Source organism: Cavia porcellus, unplaced genomic scaffold, assembly GCF_034190915.1.
Source record: "Cavia porcellus strain 051 isolate PalLab524CR breed Dunkin Hartley unplaced genomic scaffold, mCavPor4.1 scaffold_8, whole genome shotgun sequence".
Classification (NCBI taxonomy): Eukaryota; Metazoa; Chordata; class Mammalia; order Rodentia; family Caviidae; genus Cavia; species Cavia porcellus.
This window is the reverse complement of record NW_026947491.1, coordinates 63,318,420-63,342,540: the sequence shown is the minus strand read 5'-3', so window position 1 is coordinate 63,342,540 and position 24,121 is coordinate 63,318,420. Positions and strand designations below refer to the sequence as shown.

General features: G+C 36.4%; 1 protein-coding gene across 5 annotated transcripts in view; it reads left to right on the top strand.

Annotated features, from left to right (window-relative positions):
* Positions 1-16,221, top strand: part of Ptprb (protein tyrosine phosphatase receptor type B) — a 128,613-nt gene extending 112,392 nt beyond the window's left edge. For 4 of the 5 annotated variants that reach the window (XM_013159195.3, XM_003475922.5, XM_063255139.1 and 1 more), the window contains 2 exons: positions 7,121-7,241; positions 10,978-16,221. In XM_013159195.3, the coding sequence (XP_013014649.2) occupies positions 7,121-7,241; positions 10,978-11,000 (144 nt within the window). In that variant the 3' untranslated portion in view covers positions 11,001-16,221. Of the gene's footprint in view, positions 1-7,120; positions 7,242-7,355; positions 8,338-10,977 lie in introns of those variants that run through there. The other variant, XM_063255138.1, reaches the window with a different exon arrangement.
* The last annotated feature ends 7,900 nt before the right edge of the window (positions 16,222-24,121 follow it).

Genomic DNA, 24,121 nt, shown 5'->3' with positions numbered 1-24,121 from the left:
AGGCCAATCTATCTTGCAGAGACATTTAAAATAAGCTGAGGAATCAACATAAGAACATCAGTTAGAAAAAAGACCCTAAGCTCCACTCTCCCTCTGCTCAGTGCTTTTGCCTATACCTTTATCTCCAAAGACATCGAGACTATGTCCTTTGTAAAGGCACAATACTTCCATTTGCTTTCATAGCCCTGTCACAGATTTGCTTTGTTTTGTTTTGTGGTACCGGGGAATTGAGCCTAGAGCATTTGCACTGAGCTACATGCCCTGTCTATTTTTTAATTTTTTAATTTGAAATGGGGTCCTCCTAGACTCCTAAGTTGTTGAGACTGGACTCAAACTTTTCGTCCTTCAACAGCATCTCACAGTGCTGGGATTGCAGGCATATTCTACCATGCCTCAATCACAGGTCATTTTAAGACATGTTATCCTATTACATTTTCATAATAACCAAGGAAGTGAGGCACAATATTCCATTTCTAGGATAAAAAAATTGAAGTCCAGGGGCAAAAGGGCTTTGCAGAAAGCCCAGAGTTATCAAGTGGCCAAGCAGGCTTTCTGTTCTAGAAAATACTAGGCCCTTGAGTACCAAGCTTACTGCTCCAACAGCCTTAGTCAGCTCTGTGCCCCACATACACCAACCAAGTCTTGCATAATCCAGGTTCTCTTGCCTTCGATTTCTCAAGTTTTTTCCCCAAATAACTCTACAAATGCCTCATATTAAAAAAAAGAAAAAAGGAAAGAAAGAAAAAGAAAAAGTGAAATATTCTCTTTACCATGTCCCTCCCACTGTAGAGTCAAAGCAGAGTACAGGCAAACAGTGCTGACTTATGGGCATCCTGCAGCCCAGGCTCCCGTGGGCCTTGGATGAGCCCGTATCTTGAAAACCACTTTGGTTTGAACTCTTTTCTCACACAGCACACATTCATAACTTGTAGTACTGACATTCTCCAGCGCATTTGGCAAAACATGTGTCATGGCCTCATGCAGGCAGGACCCACTGCCTTGATCTTTCCTATTGCTGTTGTTTTGGGTTGTAAGTACTTTCATTATACCAATTTATCTACCATATTTCATACATTTTATTATGAAATTATTAAAAAAAAATAAAGAAGTACATAGAACCAGAGTTAGGGGTATAGCTCAGTGCCAGCTTAGTTTGCGTAAGGCCGCGCATAGGGCTGGATCCAGAGCAAGACACACACACATACACACACACTTGTACATACAACTAGGGAAACAGGATAATGAGTTTTCTTAGGCCCAACCTCAGCTTCTACAATTATAAATATTCAGTGTTCTTTTCTCATCTGAATCCCACATATACTATTTCCCCTACTGCCATGACCCCATTGGAATATTTTAAAAGAAATCCTTTTATCATGTTATTTCATTCTTAAGTCTCTCTGTATATACACATACATGTATATATATGGCACAGAAGAGAGATTTTAATATCGTGATCACCATGCCATTATCATACCTAACAATTTTTAATGGAAAAAAGGTAAAAAAATTTCATAACAAAATAATAGGAGAATAACAATAGTTAATACATTGCATGTCAGTATCTTTAAAGTAGTTGCTTAGCATACAAAATGTGATCATAAAATTTTTTCGATCAATGTTAGCACAAACTTTCCTTTTTAATGAAATAAGAGACACTAATCGTATAACTTACTTGCATTTTTTCCTTTTTCCTACTGCCCTCACCCTTTTTACTGATCCTAGTTTCTTTTTCATCTTGAACAATTTCTTCCCATTTCACAGTATCTATTGTACATTTGGAACTTATCCACTCTTTCAGTTTCTTATACCAAGGAGATAATGCAATGTTTAAACATGTGAATCTGATTTATCTCACCTATGAATATGGTCTCAATTGATCACCCTGTGGCATGGTTGTTCTTCAGCTTTCATCATAGACTGATAGTTCCTAGAGGGTAGGAACATGTTTTCCTTCTCTACATCCTCGGTATCTTTTATTAAGTTAATGAACCTAAAAAGTCTCAAGTTTATCCTCCTTTATGACTGAGTAGTACTCCATTGTATAAAAATACCACATCTTTTTTATCCATTCCTCGGTTGATGGACACTCTAGTTATTTCCAAGATCTGGCTATTACAAATTATGCTGCTATAAATGTGAGCACACATTTATCGCTGTGGCATGATGTTTATCATTCTTCTGGGAAGACACCCCAGGAGCGGAATAGCTGGGTCAAATGGAACTCTGCTTCTAGTTTTTTGAGGAATCTCTACACTGATAATTCCACAGTGGCTGCACCAGTCTACACTCCCTCTAACAGTGAAAAAGAATTCCTTTTCCACCACAGCCCTGCCAGCATTCATTACTGATTTATTTCTTGATAGTAACCATTCTTTCTGGGGCAAAATGGAATCTCAGTGTTGTTTTAATTTGCATCTCTTGAATGACTAGCGATGTTGAATGTTTTTTCATATGTTTATTTACCATTTGTATTTCTTCAACTGAGAAATCATACCTAACAATTTTAACTATCATCTCTAAATATCCTCGAATACCCAGTAAGTATTTAAATATCCCTAACAAACTTTTATTTATTTACTTACTTACTTATTTTGAGTTGCTGAGAATTAAACCCAGGGCCTTGTATATGCTAAACAAATGATCTGCCACTGAGCGGCATCCACAGCCCTTCTAATCTTTTAAAAAAATTACTATTTGTAAAGAACTGTAGCTGGTTTTCATTAGAATCCAAAGTCCACATTTGATTGAAGTACATTTTAAATCTCTTTTAGTCTGTAATAATCCTCTGTCCCAATTGTTTTCCATGTCATTTGTTTGACAAAGAAATCCACTCATTTGTTTCACGCATGTTCTCTCTTTCTGGATACGGCTGGTTACTTTTTGTCGGTGGCAGCATATTCCTTTATTCTGCATGGTTTCCTTTTGGTTGGTAAACCAAGCAGCTTGATTAAACTCAAGTTTTCCCACCACAGTTCTTCCCTGGTGGTACGAGGCCCTCCTTGTTACATCTGAGGAGGCTGATTATCAGGTTTGTGTTTCTCTGTGAGTAGTCACTGGGGTCAGTGGGGTCATTGGGGTGTCAGCCTGAACCATCCATCATCAGTTTCCACAGTAACCTTTGGCCTTGTGGTTTAACAGCCATTAATTATTGCTGTCTAACTTTGTTGTTTTATTAAGAGAATTGTATCACCCTGTGTCATGCTTGTTCTTCAGCTTGCATCACAGACTGAGACTTCTTAGAGGGTTTTCCTTCTCCACATCCTCAGTATCTTTTATTAAGTTAATGAGCCTACAATTTTACGGCTAAAAAGTCAGAATCAATATTTGTTTGCTGTCACTTCCACAAACTCAGACCATAGTTTATTTGTAATTTGGAAAAGAAAAGGTTACAGCATTGTAAATAGTCCTGGGTGTATATGTGTGTTTGTGAGACAAAGTGTGTGTGTGTGTGTGTGTGTGTGTGTGTGTGTGTGTGTGTGTGTGTGTTCAGGCTCAGTAGTTACTGGCAAAGATTCTTGTGCCATGTTTTACTTTCATATTCCTGTTCAAACTTCTAGAGTTACATTCTGAACGAAAAGAAAGCACTGTACTCTAAACATCACTGGGTAACTTTCAGAGCAAAGGTAACAGCAAAGCTCTGTTGAAGGTCCTCCTACTTCTTAGAAATAACCCCTTTCCCATGTTTTCTTCTCCTCCTCCCACAAAGAACATCCTATGGCCTTGTTCTTCAACTTTACTTCCCAGTATTGAGCTCCCCAAGGTTATACCTTCAAAGTACACCTCTGACTTCTTTCAATCTTTGTTCTTTTTGATGTCCTCTACTCCAGTGATTGCAGGACTCATGCACCCACTCCTATTCCCTAAATCTGACTCTCTTTCCCTACCACTTATCTAAGTACCTTCCTGTCAGTTAGTTCCACCTGGAGGCCTTTCAGTGATCTTAAACTCAAAATATTCAACACCAAACTCATTATCTTTTTAAAAAACAACTACAGCAAAAACTAAGTCACTCCTGCTCTTGCACTTTTCAGTTCCCACTCATAGTGTTGCTATCCATGTGTTTGCACATCCGTGCAACAGGAAGTCCTCCTTCCAGCTTCTGACCTGGTTCATCACTGCTGTCACCATCCAAGTTCCCTCACAGATGTTAACTCCTTGCAAAGAAGTCTCAGGAAGTTTCTGCTGGTTGTAAAGTAAAGCTGAACTAATCAAGTGATCAAGCCTTTCCTTCACAACATGGCCCGAGCTTGCTTCTCCACCCTCATGTCTGTCCATCACCAGTATTTTAGGAATCTTAAACCAGGTGTGGTGGTGCATTTCTGTAATCCCAGCACTCAGGAAGCTGAGACAAAAGGATTGTCACCAGTTCAAGGCCAGCCTGGGCTGCATATTAAATGCAAGACTAGCCTGGACACCCTCTCAGAAATTTTTTTTTAAAAATTAAGGAATCTTTCCCTTCCTGAGTTTGAATGAACTTTCATTCTTTTCATCATGATGAAATTATTATAGACAGCTGAATTTTTAGAAATATTTCAGGAAGTCAGACAGAGCCTTGGAAAAGGTCAGTGCAGAAGACAGCTGTTGGCTGGAGGTACCTTCCTGGAAGGTCTGGCCTTAGGATAGAGAAATGACCATGCCCATGTGTCCCCTCAGATGAGTAGCAGTGATTGGTATTCTAAACAGGATTAATCACCTTGCATAGAGGACAAGAACCTGCCTGGCCTCTCTTTTCCAGGAAAAGTCCTTGTTCAGTCCATATGCAGGTACAATGTGACTTGCTTGCCCATCTGATCTCCACTTAATCATCACCTAAGTGACTATACTTGTAATCTTATTGGCTGACCATAATTTTGTTCCGTCTTATACCCACCTTGTCATTTTTCCATTGGATCAACATTGCCCAAGCAACTCTACATGTAATCTTACTAGTTTCATTTCATGGTTCTGCTCTATAAAATTCCCTTGAGAAGCAGGGTCCCTAAGGCCACCCATTCAGGGTCTGTCTTAGACAGAAACTTAATTTTTCTAAATAAATACTTTCTACTCTTAACCTCTGTTGTTCCTAGAATTCATTCTTCAATTTTAGGAAATAGGAGCTCAGTGTATTGGCTGCCTGGTAGGTTGGAAGTCATAGTTCTCTTATATTATTTGAATTATTTGGGGGTCCTATCTCAAAATAAACATTGCAATAAAATAGAAATTCTTTCTTTCCCTTTTCTTTGGGTGAAACAAAATCCTAGTCAGTATCAGATCTCCCAACCTACTAGATGTCTAGTACGAGTTTGTGTTCTCTAAAATCAAATTTTAGGAACAATGGAGGTTAAGAGCAGAATATATCTATTGAGAGAAAGGAGAACTTCTGTCTGAGAGAGACAGAAGTGTTTCTGAGTGAGTTGCCAAAGACTGTCTTTTCGAGGGACATTTATAGAGCAAAACCCTAAGGTGAGGAAAAATGGAAACTCACAAGGTGGGCATGAGTGGGACAGAATTATTGACCTTTGCAAAGAGCAAAGGTCTCTAAGCAAAGAGTAACAGACAAGGAAAGTGCAAGTACATCCCTCCCTCACCTTGCCTTGGGGCAAATTCACAGCCTGACTCTGAGAAAGGCACTCAGAAAGAGCAATACCTTTTCAAGAGAAGGAAATCCTGAGGCATGTGAGACTCAGAGTCTCAAATTCCATTTGGGAAATTATGCTGGAGTTTTCTCACGACACATACAATCTACATGGAGTTACTCTATGTTTCTCATCTCCAGAATACATGTGTATCTTTCTGTTATTTCTGTCACTTGGAATGACCTATTGTGTTCACATTCTTTAAAATGTCACCTTTTTTCTCTATCTTGATACTTTATTTTCCAAAGAGTAAACCCAAGTGCTTCCTTTTCTATATAAAGTTACACACATAATTCTACTTTATGCTTATCATGTTCTGAGTATTTGTTCACACATCTGCCTTCAGGAATCATGAAAGACAATACAGCTAATACCATAAATAGTATTTAATATCTCAAATATTAAATGAAATTAAATGAAACTGTATCTGTCACCACCAATCCAAAGCTTTGGCCATTAGCAAAAAATTATCTCTCATGATTTGAGGTTCATCTATGAGATTTTGTTTTTCAACTTTTTATTATGACCAAAATGAGAAGTACATTAATCACTTTCTAAGGGATATTTTATTGGGAAATAAGAGTTTATATTTAAGACAAATGAGTAGATATTAACTGGTTTCAAAGCCCATGGTAGATTATTGTTGAAGAATTCATTAATAGACCATAGCATACATACAATAGAGTTCATTCATGGCTTACATCTAAGGTTCTGAAATATTTAATGTTCCAGTAGAATTAAAAATAGAAATTATGCTTTGAGCCCAATGAAACAGTGGGGATTCAGTCTATAGTTTGGTGGATCATTTTAAAATGGTGAAGAGAGAGGTACCATAGACTAACAACCATTCTCAGAATAATACTTTCCTTGAATATTCAAGGTCAAGACAGAAGTAGAGACTTATAACAAATAATTAGAGTCTATAAGCAGAAAAGCAACAGCTAATATTAGTGCAAGCCTCACTTTTAAAAAAAAGTCCTAGTCTATTGATGATTACTTTCTTAAAGTCCCATGGGTAAATGATCATACTAGCCTCCCATCAGGAACAATGCATAGGAGTAACTCATACAAATAAGTTCTTGTCTACTTTGAAAGATTATAACAAAGGAAAAATCTTTCAGTCCCATTTTTATCACAATCCTTCAAGATTGGTTACATTGATTACTTTAAATAGAGGGCCCAGAAATATTTTTCAGTATCTAACTGACCTCAGTACCACATCTTATCCCCTTTAGTAGACAAAGAATGTTGTTTGTAGAAGAGATCTTGAGCTCCTTATTTATATATTTATTTATTTTGGTACTGGGAATTGATCTCATCACCCTGGGCTTGCAGGGCAGATACTGTGCCATTGAGCTATATCCCCAGCCCATCACTCATTTTTTAAGTACTAGAGACAATCAATGAAATGATCAAGAAATTTCCCAGCTATAAAGAACTGCATCACTGTTTATGTTTTGTAACAATTCTTCATCTTTGAAGTGTTTTCTGCTTCCCCACAGTGTCAGTACGTATACCTACATCAGTGTGTAAGAGATGTCCTCAGAGCAAGGAAGCTACGGAGCGAACAAGAAAACCCCCTGTTTCCAATCTACGAAAATGTGAATCCAGAGTATCACAGAGGTAGGATCTTAATTCAATTACTCTTCAGTACACTTTTCAAAACATGGTAGACTGAAAATTATTAATAACCTAAAGCTCTCCTAATATGTTGCACCTACTTTTTCTCCTATCTAGAGGGTCCTCAAAAAAGGTGAAACAGGAAGGAGAATCAGAGTGATGAGGAGATTCCCACAGCTGAGCAGCAATTCCTTCTGTATCTTTACTGCTGAGCCCAAAATGCCGTCTGTTGAGGACTGCTCAACATTTCTTTTCCAAGCAATAAGCATTATTGGGGAGGACACACTGAAATCACCACTGTCAATTCAAATTGTAAAATTGTTTTGGAGAAGAATTTGGCAGTTGAACCATGAGAGATCTTAATGTGTTATCTTGTGACCTAGTATTTCTTTTACCATCTTAAGTGCAGAAAAAGCTTTATACATAAAACTTTTCACAATTAAAGGTTTAAAAAAAACCCACAGTTGAAAGCTGGAGTGAAAAACTGTTCAATAGAGGACTGTATTGTTTATCTCTGCATTACCACAATAAAATACCAGAAGCAGATAAATTTATGAAGAGAAGAGAAAACGTTTATTGAGCTCACAGTTTGGAAGGCTCAAGAGCATGGAGTTTGTATTGGTCAGTTCTGGTGAGGATCTTATGATAGACACACTCAGAGGAGCACATGTCAGACCAGGGGGTCACATCTAGAGCCAAGAGAACAGAGAGGTTGGTGGGTCACTCACCTGTTTATAACAGCTTTCTTATGAAGTCTTCCATGGAGTTTCATGAGGCCTAAGACCTCCACCCAGGTGACCCAAGGACCTCCCACAAGGCCCACTTCTCAAACGGTCTATCATGGCCCTTTCTAATGCTGCCATTTTGCAGACCAAGCCTTCCATCAGGATGGACCCTTGACAGACACAAACCATATTCAATTTAATACAGTATTATGTAGTCATTAAGAATGATATAGCTGGGCATGGTTGCTCACACCTGTAATCCCAGCACTCGAGAAGCTGAGCCAGGAGGATCGTTGTGAGTTTGAGACCACCCTGGGCATGCCTGAACTGCATAGAGAGACCCTATCTCAAAAAGACAAAAAAAATAATAATAATATAGATATACATATAGATATAGATAGATATAGATATAGATATAGATATAGATTGTTTGGTTTTGTTTGTTTGCTTGTTTGTTTTGATGTATGGTCTTGATATGTTGCCTAGGCTGACCTAAAACTCTTGAGTTCAACAATCTGTCCCCTTTAGCTTCCATGTGGTTGGGGTTATAGGCACATGCACCACACTTGGTTCAAGAATATTTTTGAGGATATTACAGTACTGTGGATAGTCTTATAAAGAAGTTGTTTATATTTCTATAGCAAATTACCTGAGACCAAATATAGCCAATTATCTGCAAAGAAAAGAGATTTGAGGGGGCTGGGGATTTAGCTCAGCAGCATAAGCATCTGCCTTGCAAGCAGGTGGTCGTGAGTTCGATCCCCAGTACCGATAAAAAGATAATTTTAAAAAAAGAGAGATTTGAGCTGGATCCTAGCTCAGTGGTGCATACTTAGAATAGGTTCAGTTTCCAGAACCATACACACACACACACACACACACACACACACACACACACACATACAAAAGATAAAAGGAGAAAGGATTGGTCAGCTTTTTGTCACTGAGATACAATACCCAGCACACACAAGTTAAAAGGATGAGATTTAATTTCTCTCTCAGTTTAAAGGGCTTCATACCATGATCACCACGACTGAGCAGGAACATCATGGTGGGGGTTGGGGGGTGGGTTGAGCAAAGTTGCCTAGTTTGAGTCAGCAGGGAAGCAGAACAGTGAAACAGCACCAGAGAGGAAGAGGGGAGGGAGTAGACACAGTATCCAGTGTCACACATCTAGGACCCACCCAGACACACTTAACAGTGTCCTTTACTGATCCCCTAGACAGCTCCCCTACCAATCAAGTTTACACAACTAAGCTTACCCACCACAAAGAAGAAATAGAAAAGGGAAAGAGAAAAGAAGTTTTCTTTAGCTCCAGTTTCAGAGGTCAGAAGCCAGAGCAGGCAGATGCCATCTATTCCCCCTGCATGGAGCCCTCATGGCTGAACCACAATATCATGACAGCATCGCAGAGCAGACCACAGATGACAGTGAAGTGAGAGGCAGCACGCTGTGCTGTTTTATGACAATCTTGATCTTGCAGAATCAGTTCCTTCCTAGAAAACCTTACCCACTCTGGAGGACCAGCAGTAATTCCTTCACAAGGGGAGTCATGAAACTGGCCTTCCATTGAGACCCATTTCTTAAAGTACCCCCCACTCCGTACCATTACACTGGGGACCAGGCTTCCAACACAGCAGTCTTTGGGTGACAAACCATACCTGAAGCATAGGATAAGTTAGGTAAAAAAAGCAAAATGAGTGGGGAGTAGTGGGCATGCCTGTAATTCCAGCACTTGGGAGACCTGAGGCAGGAGGAGTTCAAGGCCAGCCTGGGCTACAAAGTGGGTTAAAGGTCGGTCTACATCCTATAGTGAAACTCTGTCTGAAAAAGACAAGAAAGGAAGAAAGAAAGAGAGAGAGAGAGAGAGAGAGAGAGAGAGAGAGAGAAGAAAGAAAGAAAGAAAAAGAGAGAGGAGAGGAGAGAAGAGAGGTGAGGCAAGGCAAGAAAAGGAAAGGAAAGGATGTAAAACAAAAATAATGCATAGGACAAAAAAGAAAAAAATCAGGGAGAATATATAATAATAAAATAAACTTCTCTGAGCAGAAAAATACATGATTTTTTTCTTCCACTGAAAGTATATTTGTAGGATAAGCAGGCAACACTTTTCAGATATAAAGTTTTTTAGAAAAAATGTATAAACCTTTTAAAACACTGCTTTGATCAAGCCATAATTAAGTGACAAGAGAAGAGTCTGTCTGCCTCTTCCTACTCTGGCCCATCATTATCACACAAGATGTCACTGCCTGCCAGATGCTTTAGTTCCTTGCTTCTAGAACTTATCTCTACTTATAAATCAGATGATTCTTCATTGACAAAAGTTATTTTAGATCTATCTTATTTCAGATCTTGATTTCTAAATGACTGTCAATTGCTAATGTCTCCTAACCCTCTATACTGACCAGTCTAATCAGCATATTAAAGAGTTAATAGTCTATAAGGTATAAATTAAAAGTTGCTCTTTAGAAGAGTTATTTGTAGATCAGATAACCCTTTTGTGTTGTAAATAACTACCCCCCTCCATTTATCTGTAGAGCAAATTAAGGTTTTTGCATGTCATATTCTTTAAGAAGCTCCAGAATGGAGGGAGCTCTGGGGAATCTAAGAAGTTCCTTTGTTTTGTTTTGTCTCTATAGTCTTTTTTTAGAGTAATCTTGATGGGGCCTAAAATAAACTATGGGATAGAAAAAGATAACCACCGTCTGAAGGCAGATCTTAGCTCCAGAACTATGAACTACAGCTATTATTATTACTAGCCCTGAATGACTTATTCTGTCTCTCTGGGCCCATGGCTTCAGCTATAAAACCAGAGAGGATGGACTCTGTGCTAGCCCCTTCCTGCAGGACGATCTATGTTTCTAAATGGAATGATCTTGTCCCATGGAGATGGTCTCATCATAAAACATACTCAGCTTTAGTCATGTTCACTAGTCTCTTTCATTTATAATTTTCATAATAGATCAATTGTGATCCACCTTGCTATAGTCTCTAATTGTGTTGTCTTTTCTTTCAGATGCAGTCTATTCAAGGCGTTAAGACTATGCCTGAAGATCTTCTGGATAAAAATTTTTCACTGTGTGATTTATTTAAAAAAAAGCTTCCTTGATGCCCTGCAGAGGTGCCAGCTATTTCTGTTGATATTATGTATAATTTATTAATCTGGAGAATGTTAAAGAATTTATGTAATTTAAAGGTAACAGATATTGTTGTACATAGTTATGTTTTGTAGTTTCTCCTGTAAATATGTATTTTTTCATAATGTTTAATATTAAGCTTTATATAATACTATTTTTCCACTCTGAAGTGTTTATGGCTTGTTCTACATAAGCTAGTGCAATCAGTATGACAGGGCTACAGGTGAATTGTTTATGGAGATGGCTGCAGAAACAATCCCTGGGGCTGTTTCTTATCTATCTAAATACTCACTGATCAAGACACGGGGCCAGACCACAGAGAATGTACAGTATGACTAGTTCTGCTGTATTTCTGTCCTAGGAATCTTGAGATTCAAAGATGACCCAGATGCTACTAGTAGAAATACAGCTAAAACAGACAAAACAAAACAAAATAAAGGACAAGATTAGAATTTGGGGTACCTTAGTGGCAAATGTATGCTTATTATATACAGGCACTAGGTTCAATACCCAGCATACACACACACACACACACACACACACACACACACACACAAATAATAGTAATAATAATAAAAGAAAGAAAATTAGGATTAGGATTACACAGCACCCAAGATAAGCCAGGTCACTGTACTTAAACTAGTTGCTCTCTCCCCTTTCTCCTGCCAGGATATCAAGCCAAAATGGTCATCTCACAGGCTGTGTAACTTGCAGGGCAAGCCCAGGCTACAGGGTGTGTCAGAAAATGGGTATTTCCCTCTTCAAGGTATACTTATGAGACCCTACCAAAGAAAAATTTGAAAAGCATCTGGAATCCTTGTAACTACCTGAGAGAATAAACTAGAGATGCTTGGCTTTAACTAGTAGTTACATTTATTGATCCTACAGCTTTATTTGTAGAAAGAATATATTTTTCTTCAAAGTATATATTTTTCCTTCCTATCATAAAGTCCCATAAGTAACAAAATGCAGGTATTTGGTGCAATAATTTAAAAATAATATAAGTAACAATTTCCGATGATTTCACATCCAGTCTAGAAGACTTCTTGGTGTTATTTGAAGCTCGTAAAAAAAGGACACTTCATAAGGATACTTTGACAAGTAATAAAAGGATTTAAAATTCTTACTGCTTTTCATTCTCCATTCCGCCTTTGTGAGGTGTCAGTGTAGGTTCTGACTCTGAATCTTGACAACTAAGTTTGTATCTAGAAATGAAAAGGTACAACAGAGCTTTCAGTGTGGCAGATACAGCACCAGAAAAAATTAAGGGTCAAAGGTTCTTGAGCTGTGCTATTAGGGATCATTTTTCCTACACTTAAAAAGAAAGCAAGAGAAAAACAAAACAATCAAAACTAACATTGCTTGGTGTAAAGCTCATGGACACCTGGCAAGATAAAATTCATTTTCGATTTTAACTCACCCAGAAACCCTACCTACAATCTGTGAAACTTTGCTCCAGAACTCACGTGCTTCTATCCACATCAAGCAGATGTATCATAATAACAAAGTTAGGTTTTTGTTACTATTTTCAATGCAACTTAAAAGTGAGCCCAGCTGAGGGCTTGAAATAACCAAACCAGTGTAGAACAGCGGTCACCTTCCACAGGCTGCTCCCTGGCCAAGGCTGAGGCGGCTCCAGCTGTAAACCATTAGATTCAGAAGAAAAAGCAATAAATTACACAAACCAGGAATAACAACTATTAAAACATACATATCTATACCAGTGAATAACATGCATACACTCTCGTAACGTCTAAGTTGAAGTCAGAATTACAGAAATGAATACGACAGAGGATAATTTTACATTCTTTTAGTCAAACTCAAGAAATATTGATTCCTACTCCATGGCTAATTTTAAATCTCCTTAGCAACAAATATTACACTATCCTTCTTGTTCCCAGGAAGACTAAACACATAACCTAGTTGATCTATTTATTAAATTTAGGAGATAAAAAAGGTCTCCTTGACATTCCACTGAATTGGATATATTTCCATTTAATTGCATCATGTGGCTGGGTCTTGGTAAACACTCTATTTCCTGTTGTGGTGGGCATCCTGTCTGTGCACCTGTGTGGTACACTTTAATCATCAAGGCTTCAAAGTGCTTTTATGCTGTCACATCTTGGGAGAGTTCTATCTTGCATCTCAATAATTATTTATCCAAGTGCCTTATCATTAACTCCTTTAATCTCCTCTTATTAAAGCAATTTTGCATTATGATTCTGTTGTTCTCTGGAAAGCAGCCAATTTTTTGCCTCTTGAATTGGGCTTTTCAAAGATTCACATCCCTGTCTAGGCTTGCACATATTTGTCCTAAGTAATTTCCCATCCCTTAGCATCTCTAATGCTTACTGGTTCACTGTTTACACCCTCCCTGTTGAGTATGTCTGCCTTGCCAGTTGAATGTGATTATATCTCTTGGTTGTCTTATCTCCATTAGTATAATTTCATAGACTCCACCCTACAGAAGAGATGAGCATAATTTCATTTTAAAATACTATAATAGCCAACACATACAATCTGAGATCATTTTACTTGGAATAATCTTTAATTAATTTTGTTATTAGCTCTTGAAAAAAAGCCCCAAATTACATGAAAAAATAATGTGAAGCTATTTAGCAGATGTCCAGCAATACAAAAATAGAGAACACATGTTACACTTCACACTCTGATTTTCTAGCTTTGGTGTCTAAGGATCCAGTTTCTCATATTAAACATTCCCTTTATTCTTTGCTGTAAAATTATCTCCTGTATAATTCTCATTTAGTTAGCTTTCTGGGAATTCTTTGAGGTTGGAATCTTGAAATCCTAAAGCTACAAGATCTGTCTGATAGTATCAGAGCCCCAGCCCGGAGATTTTAGCCTGCACACATGGACCAGACCCAACCTAAGCAAGAAACAATGAATAGGTAGCAAAGTATTTGTTTAGCAGTGCAGGGGCTTTTCAGGTTTCATTTCACTGAAAAAATGAAAGTACTCAATCAACCAAGACAAAGTGGCAAGAAGGAATGAGCAATCCTCCTCTGAGTGGCTGGGAACAAGCTCTCAGGCCTACTGAAGAATCAAAGTATAATATGCCATATTTTTCCAAATGCCCTCTTAATTTTCTGAGGATCTTTGGTCTAAGATTTAGAATCACATCAGGTATTCAAAGAATGTTTCATATCAAAAGAAACTCTGTAAATCATGACTGCAGAAGGCAATGATACAAAAAAGGGAAAACATTTGAAAAAAACAATTGAACCAGATGTCAGGAAGATAAAAATGTCATTTTACTGTGTGGCTGGACTGTTCTTTACAAACTCTTATCATATATATCTGTTAGCATATACAGGTTGAACATTCCTAATCCAAAAATCTGAAATTTGAAATGCCCCAAAAACTAAGGTTTCTAAGGACTCAACATGACAACATAGCAGAAAATTCTACAACTGACCTTCTGTGACATATCATAGTCAAAATGCAGGTGCATTCAAAATGCTGCATAAAATTATCATCAACTTTTTGTATAAGGTAGACATGAAACATAAATAAATTTCATGTTTGGGCTTGGGTTCTATTCCAAAGAATATCTATATCTGTATCCATATCTATATCTATCTACATGAATTCTCCAAATTCCAAAAATGTACAAAACATAAAATACTTATAGTCTCAAGTATTTCAGATAAGGAATATTAAACCTTTATCACATTTTTAGGTATTTACTTTGATTATATTGGACTAATGATTTTGCCAATTAAGCAATTGAGTTGATTCATCCAGTTTTATCAATTGACCAGGTGTTTGACTAAGTGTACAGGGTTTGGCATTTTAGACATACTACCTTAGATTCCTATAGTGCATGATGACCTTGAAAATATTTGGCCATTTGAGTTAAAATGCAAGGTAACATTTGATGCAGCAAAATCCTCACTGTTATGATAACAGCAAAAATCTGTTCTGTTCTAAAAATGTTTCTAGCAATGAAAATATTTCTGGCTTAAAGAATACTCGACTTGTAGGAAGGCTCCTTTAGAATAAATGCATGTATTTTATTTATATAAAGCGTGTCTATATAGATGCATTTATTAAATAATAAAATTGTTGGTTAATGCTCCTAAAGTAGAAGTTTATATAATAGAAGTAAAAGACATTAAAAGATTTACCAAAAATTATTTTTATAACTTATATGCCAATGCACATGATGTTATATAAGACACCAAAATAAGTTATTCAGAACTGAATATGTCAGACAAATGCAATGTGTCCCTTCAAGAATAGTCACAAGATGAGTTAGTTATGGCTGTTTTCTGCCTCAAATAATTTCTTTCAAGAAATATCGCCCTCACCCTAACAGTAAGTTTTCAGTTATGATTGAGATACTGTGCTTCAGTTGCTGTGTGTAAATAAACAACCCACCAAGAAAGGAACACATGCAATGGTAGCTTTAGGAATCTAGCAGAGTTCAACTGCATTCATTTACAAGTTAGTGGGAGGGTCTGTGTTGGTGTCCATGGAAAGTCCCAGTCTCACCCACGCTGCCAGGAGTCTGGACCAATGTGCTCACCTGAACAGTACTTGATCTCTCATCTTCCATGTGACACTGACCAGATTTATAAATTCTTCAAAGACAGAGATCAAGTCTTTAATCTGTTCTCTACTACTACCTTATAGAAAATAATTCATGGTTCAAAGGCATTCCACATAAACTTTCCATTGGAAGTTGCTCCTAACCTGATACTTTGGATGTTAGTGTCAGTGGCCTAATTCTAATGTCTATGGAAGTTCATCAGGCTCTGCCCTTTGATCTGTATGAAGCATAAGTATATAATGTAAATAAATCTAGCAACTGAGTTTATTATGTTCTATAATAGAGCACTTTTATATTTTTAAAAGCATTTGTTTTTTCTTGGCATATCTAATTAAAATGGCAGTAATTGATTCCATTTTTTGCATACTATAGCATCTAGCCACAATACTGTGTTTTTAACCAACCCCATTTGAGCAAAGAACTTCACTAGTCTATTTAAATTATGTATTTGCTTAATATATTTTCATACTTGTAACTGTGATAAAAGTCTATATAGTATATTGCATACATTCTCACCAGTATAAAAATAAAACTGCTGTTTATTGAAGAATGTCCTGTTTCTTATTCACTTGCTCTTCATTTATTAATTTTTGTCATCCTTTTGCTCAGAATAAAGGTCAAAACTTCCTGCTTTTAAATGAGAAAAATCTTTCAGGACCTTATCAAGAAGATGATGATTGTTTTAACCTCTATTCCTATGCTAAATTGGTTACCTACAATGTTGTTGGCTGTCTCCAACTAAATTCTTGTATTCAGTTTTTTAGCTCATTAGCAACCAAAATATCATCTATTACCAACAGGACTGGTGTATCCTCAGAGGTGCTGGCCTGGCTGGGTCACTGCAGGCCTTTCAAAGACACTTCACACATTAGCGGACACTATGACATTTGGTAAAGAACTGCTGTTCCTGCTTCCAGAAATACAATTGACTCTCACATTTCAGTTGAAAGATCTGTGTCCTTCACAACTCTTATATTTTATTTTTCTACAACTTACTCCAGAAACACCTATTTTTTAAAGTGCAATAATAGATTTACATATAAAAAGCAATCCTTTTAAAATAGTTTCTGGATTCAAATGATTAGGCAAGCCAAGTAATTTGATTTATGATGTTAGACTTTTCCAAAGAACCTCTGATGGAATTTGCTCATAAGAAGAGAGAATTACAGGAATCAGGTATGGTGATGCGTGACTCAGGAGCTGACACGGGTGGATGTTGTGGTCTGGGTCAGCTTGGGTAACATAACAAGGTGGCATCTCAAAAAGAAAAATTAAAAAATAGAGAGAGGGAGAAAATATTGCAGACTGAAGGTGTAACTCTGTGGAAAACTGCTTACTATGTATGAGGCTACCGGTTAGATCCCCAGGACTGCCAAAAGAAAGAAAGAAGGTGGGGAGAAAAAAAGAAAAGAAAGAAACAATATTACAATTTAAACTAATCACTGAGTGGTTTTGCTGATATAGGTTCCATAATCATAAAGTATTAGAGTGCAAATAGGCAACTTGGAACCAACAATGTAGGAGAACCCAGTCTCTGGTTTAAATGTGAGAGACTGAGCTAGGTGAGGGTGTACCTACTTGTAATAGCAGCTTCTAGGGAGGCTGAAGTAGAAAGATTATAAATTCAAGCCTGGGCAACACAGTAAGGCATTGCCTCCAAAAATAAAAAATAAAATGTAAAATTATAAAGCAAAATAGGACAATGCTTGAATCTTAACCCAGTCTTCCTATTACTTGAAGACATGATCCTGCCTACATTTAGATGTAGACAAATAAGAAAGCTGCTCAAAAAAGTAAGACAAAACAAAGCTCTTCAGAAATCTGGACCCTGGGGTCATGTGCAATGCTGAGACAGAGCCATCAGTGCACCCTGCAATATTTCGCATGATTAATCCTCTTTTTATTATCACATGTCTGGGGACCTCCACTTGCTAACAATTTTAGGCAATATTTTAGTCACATCTTAGTAAAATTTATGACATTGTAACAAAATAAAATAAGAAAAGGAAAAACATGCTTTTGCTAACATAATACCATCCTGAAACTTTATTAAAGACGATTAAATCAAACTGCCTAGAGTGCAGAGGGTTTCTACAGTGAGATTTTGAGAGAATTGGTAAGGCTTTTTCATGAACATTTTAGGAGCATTCATAATCAAAGAATAATAAATTACTGATAGAGAATAAGTCTGTGCGACAGAATCACTCAGTGATAGTTGTGTGCAGGAGGGGAGGTAACAAACTTTTATCTCTTCACCACAAGGAGTAACAAACTTAAACTCCATTTTAGCTCCCCAACACAGGACTTCCCAAGAGAACTTTTATTATTACTATAAAGAATTTTTTATTTATCTAGCCTTCTCAGGGTTTTAGTATGACAAAGACTCCACTGACCAAAATTTTAGTCAGATTCCTCTGAATTCTCAGCCTTACCTTGGGCTTCCCTTTGATTCTTATAGAATCCAGATTACATCAGTTTTGTGAAAAGCCCCAGACCTTGGTACACGCCTCTCCTCAATCCTTATCACTTATGGCCTACCTTTGGCAAGAATGATTTTACTTCTTTTTTTTTTAAATTCTATTTTAAAGAGGGTAAAATTAAACAGAACAAAACAGATCATAAGTAAACAACGTAAGAGACACAGATTTCAAAGCAAGACAACTGGAGATCTTCACTGTCTATCACACTGTCTCTTGTTTTCTTCCAAATGGTTGTCCATATCTTCACACACAATGAATTCATACAAGACAAAATAGTACAGAACTGATGAGAACAGGATGAAGAAGGTGTTTTAGATCTTCAAGACCAGACAATAGGGAAGTCAACAATGGCTGCCATAATGACTCTCATTCTCTTCAAAATAGCTGTCCATACCTTCACATATGTTGAAATTAAACAAAACAAAACAGACTAAAATCACTCTGAACAAAGAATAACAGTATTGCTGGATTTCACATTATGACACTATGGAATCAGCACTGGGTACCTTAGTGTCTCTTTCTTCAAAGTAGTTGTTCATTTCATCATGCATTATATAATCAGTTCTCATAAACTGTTTAGAGGTTCTACGCATGCATGAGTCTCTACATGTACACCTATTCTTTCTGTATTACAGGGAAAAACAAACAAAAGAAGACCAAACAAAACCAATTCCTAGAACAACATGAAATGAAAAGACATATAAACACCAATAGCAAAGAGCCCAGAACACTGACAATATAGGTCTTCAAAACAAGGTGATATGACCATAACTAGGATTGTTATTTTACATAATGATCTTCAAGAGTTCCTCAGGTCACCATACAATAATATGCACATGCACAACTGTTCCAATCCTATGAATGTTAATTATTTTGTTCCAAGAACTTAACAGAATTTGTAGCAGAATCATCTTATCTATACTAAGTGTGTTTATATAATTTTAGACATTTTCTTTTCCCTTCCTTTTTCTTTTTCCTCATTTTCCCTGAGATATTATTCTTTCCCCCTTTAAGCAGATTCTTATCCTTTCACTGTATTTATTGAGTTTTTTGTACCTTATGTATTCTTACCATTTCTTACACTAGGTAGACTATATGGTATTTACACATGTGAGTTTGATTTATTTCACTTATGAATATGGTCTCAAGTTGCACCTATTTACTTATAAATATATCTCCATGTGATTATTTTCTTTATAGCAGAGTAGTACTCCATTGTATAAAAATACCACATCTTTTTTATCGATTCCTCAGTTGATGGGCATTTTGGTTATTTCCAAGATCTGGCTATTACAAATTGTGCTGTTATAAACATGGGTGCACATATATCACTGTGGCATGATATTTTCAGTTCTTCTGGGAATATGCCCAGAAGTAGAATGTCTGGGTCAAATGGGATCTCCAATCCCAGGTTTTTGAATAATCTCTAAACTGACCTCCACAGTGGTTACATCAGTCTACACTCCCATGAACTGTGTGGAAGAGTTCCTTTTTCCTCACAGCCTCTTGAGCATTTGTTGTTGGTAGTTTTCTTTATCCTGGCCATTTTTTCTGGTGTGAGATGGAATCTCAGTGCTGTTTTAATTTGCATTTCTTTAATTAACAATGATGCTGAACATTTTTTCATGTTTTTATTTGCCATTTATATTTCTTCATCTGAGAAGTGTGTATTTACATCTCAAATGCCCGTTTTTGGAATTGGTCTTTGAATTTTGGGGATCTGATTTTTTTATCCTAATTTGTGGGTTTTCTTTTCAGTATGCAGGAGGTTTCTTTCGACATGCAAAACCTCTTTAATAAGACACGATCCCAGTTGTTGATTCTGTAAAGTATTTCACGTGCAGTTTGATTCTTGTTCATGAATTCTCTATCTACCACTATGTCTTCAAGATTTCTACCTACTTTGTCTCTCAACAAATTTAGTGTTTCTGTTTTAATATTTAGATCTTTGATCCATTTAGACTTTAGTACATGGTGATAAGCATGGGTCTAGTTTTAGATTTTGGCATATGGAGAGCCAATTTTTCCAACACCATTTATTGAAGAGACTTCCTTCCAATGGACATGTTTGGCCCCCTTTATAAAAGATAAGGCGGCTGAGTGTGTTTTTAGTTGTAGTTGTATCTTCTAATCTATTCCATTTATCTTCAGGTCTGTTTTTATTCCAGTACCATGCTGATTTTATTACAGTATAACTTCATAGTATAACTTCAAGACAGGAACATAATACCTCCTGCCTTGCCTTTGTTGCTTAGAATTGCCTTTGCTATTCTAGGTCCTCTTCTGGTTCCAGATGAATTTTAGGAGTGATTTCTCTAGATCTGTGAGGTATGCTAGTGGCATTTTGATTGGAATTGCATTAAATCTGTACAACAATTTTGGAAGAATAGCCATTTTCCACAATATTTGTTCTTCCTATCCATGAACAAGGGATATCTTTCTATTTTCTGAAGCCCTTTTCGACTTCTTTTTCAGGATATTATAATTTTCCTTGAATAGATCTTTTGCTTCTTTTGTTAGATTAATTCCCAAGTATTTCATTTTCTTGGATGCTATTCTAAAGGCTGTGGCTTCTTTTATTTTTCTCTCAGTGGTTTTAGTGTATAGTAATGCTATGGATTTTTGAGTGTTGATTTTGTATCCAGCTGCATTACTGAATTTATTTATTATGCCTAGGAGTCTTTCAATGGAGTTTTGGGGATCTTCTATGTAGAGTAGCATGTCATCTGCAAATAATGATAATTTAACTTCTTCTTTTCTTATCCTTACTCCTTTTACTTCTTTCTCTTGTCTAATTGCTCTGGCTAGTATTTCTAGCACTATTTTGAATAGGAGTGGTGATAATGGGCATCCTTGTCTTGTTCCTGATTTGGTAAAGGCTTTCAGTTTTTGGCTATTTAATCTGATGCCGGCTGTTGGTTTGTCATAGACAGCTTTTAACATATTGAGGTAAAGACCATCTATTCCAATTTTCTGTAAGGTTTTTATCATAAATATGTGTAGGACCTTATCACAAGCTTTTTCTGCATCTATAGAAATAATCATGTGGTTCTTATTTTTGGCTCTATTGATATATATGGTGGATTACATTTATTGATTTGCGTACATTAAACCATCCTTGCATGCCTCGGATGAATCCCACTTGTTCATGGAATATAATCTTCTTGATGATTTGCTGCATTCTGTTTGCCAAAATATTGAGAATTTTTGCATCTATGTTCATTAGCGAGATTGACCTATAGTTTTCTTTTTTAGTTGGGTTTTTCTAGGGTTTTGGTATTACAATAATGTTTGCTTCCAAGAATGAGTTAGGGAGAATTATTTCCCTTTTAATTTCATTGAAGAGTTTTAGGAGTGTTGGCATTAAATCTTTGAATTTCTTGTAGAATTCTTCAGTAAATCCATCTGGACCTTGGATTTTCTTTGTTGGTAAGGATTTAATTACATTTTCAATTTCATTAACTGAAATTGGGTTATTCAGCAGTTTTATATCTTCTTGACTCATCTTTGGTTATTCATATGTTTCTAGGAATCTGTCCATTTCTTCTGTGTTATCAAGCCTATGAGAGTACAGGTTTTCAAAATAAGTATAGATGATCTGTATTTCCACAGGGTCTGTAGTGATTTCACCCTTTTCATTCCTTATTGCATGAATTTGAGTTTTTTCTTTCCTTTTTTAAATAAAGTTGGCTAGAGTCTTGTCAATTTTATTCTTTCAAAGAACCAACTCTTTGATTCATCAATTCCTTGTATTATTTTCTTAGTCTCTATTGCATTGATTTCTGCTCTGACCTTTATAATTTCCTCCCTTCTTTTAACATTGGGCTTGACTTGTTCTTCTTTTTCTAGATGTTTGAGGTGTAGCATCAGATTGTTTATTTGTGTTCATTCTGTTTTCCTGATGTGGGAGTTCACTGCAATAAATTTTCCTCTGAGGATTGTTTTTATTGTGTCCCATAGGTTCCAGTAAGATGTATTTTCACTTTCATTTGCTTGTAGACATTATTTAATTTCTTCTTTAATTTCCTTATTTAATTTCCACTGATTGCTCAGGAGTGTATTATACAATTTCCATGTGTTTGTGGGGTTTTTGCTGTTTCTTTTGTCATTAATTTCTAGTTTCATGGCATTATGATCTGATACCATTCATGGGATAATTTCAATTCTTTGCATTTACTTAAGCATGTTCTGTAGGTTAGTACATGATCTATTTTAGAGAACATTCCATGTGCTGCTGAGAAGAATGTATATTCTTATGTTGTTGGATGGAATACTCTGTATATGTCTACTAAGTCCATTTGTTCACAAGTGTGATTCAGTTCTGTTATTTCTTTGCTGATTTTCTGTCTAATTGATCTGTCCCTTTGTGCCAATGGTATGTTAAGGTCTCCTGTTACAATTCTGTTATTGATTATTTGATTTTTCATTTCTGCTAATATTTGTTTTGTATAGCTGGGTGCTCCCATTTGGTACATATGGATTTGGTACATAGATATTTAAGATTGTTATCTCTTCCTCTTGAAGTTTTCTGCTAAGTAATATGTAGTGGCTTTCTTTATCTCTCTGGATCATTCTTGGTTTGAAGTTCACATTGCCTGCAAACAGAATAGCTACCCCTGCTTTTTGGGGGGATCCTATTGCAAGGAATATTGTTTTCCATCCTTTGACTTTCCATCTATGAGTTTCCTTTTGAGTTAGATGGCTTTCCTATATACAACATATGGTTGGATGTTGTTTCTTGATCCACTCTGCCAGTCTGTTTGTTTTAATTGGTGAATTGAGGCCATTTACATGGTGATAACATTAATATACATGATTATAACATTAGTGGTTATAACTGATTAATGGTTTACATGGTTATAATACTAATGGTTATAACTGATATATATTGGTTTACTTTTGACATGTTATCTTTCTGCTATTGATTCTTTACCTTTCTGCTCTGTTTAATTGTTTTCCTTGCTTAGTGATTTTTTTCCTATGTCTGTCTAGAATGTCTTTCAGTATTCTAGGTTGGTTTGGTGGTCATGAAGTTCTTCAGCTGTTCTTTGTCATGGGAGTATCTTATTTCTCCATCCATTTTGAAGAACAGTTTTTCAGGGTATATCAGTCTGGGTTGGAAGTCGTTTTCCTTTAGGTTCTGAAATACTTCACTCCATGATCTTCTCAACTTCATTGCTTGTGTTGAGAAGTCTGCTGTGGTTCTCATAGGCTTTTCTTTATAGCTAATCTGTCTCTTTTCTCTACCAGCTTTTAATATTCTGCTCTTATGTTGGACTTCTGGGATGTTGATTATTACATGTCTGGATGTAGTTTAATTTTGGTTATGGTTATTTGGAGTACTAGATGCCTCACAATCTGTATGCCAGTTTCTATTCTCATGTTTGGGAAGTTTCAGCTATTACGCCTGTAAATAGCCTGTTGATATCATTTGTGTTGTCACCTTCCTTTTTGTTTATACCCATCAGTCTTATGCTGTTTTTCTTTGCATCACCTTGCAGTTTTTGAATTCTTATTTCCTGGTTCTTTGTTATTTTTAAAAGATCTTTCCTTTCCTGTTCACTAGCTGCAATCTTGTCTTCAAGGTCTGAAATTCTATCCTCACTTTCATTGAGGCAGTTCCACCAACTTTCGATGGAATTTTTGATTTCCTGTATACCTCTTTGAATCTGCTTCATGCACACTGTTTGTTTCTTATATTGTTCATTCAGAGTTTCCATCTTTTTGCATTGTTCCTCTAATTTTTTAACTATGTTTTCTTTAGATGTGTTTAGCATTTCTTTCATTACATTTATCATTTCTTTTACCTGAGAGACTATTTATGTTTTGAGTTTTCTTATAGCTTCCCAGAGTTGTTTTTTTACTTCAGTTGTTATTATTTCAGGAATTTCAGGTGTATGGCTTATATTTTCTTTGTGTCCATATCTCCTAGGCTTGCTTGGGTTGGACTGGAAGTTTGAGATTGCATTT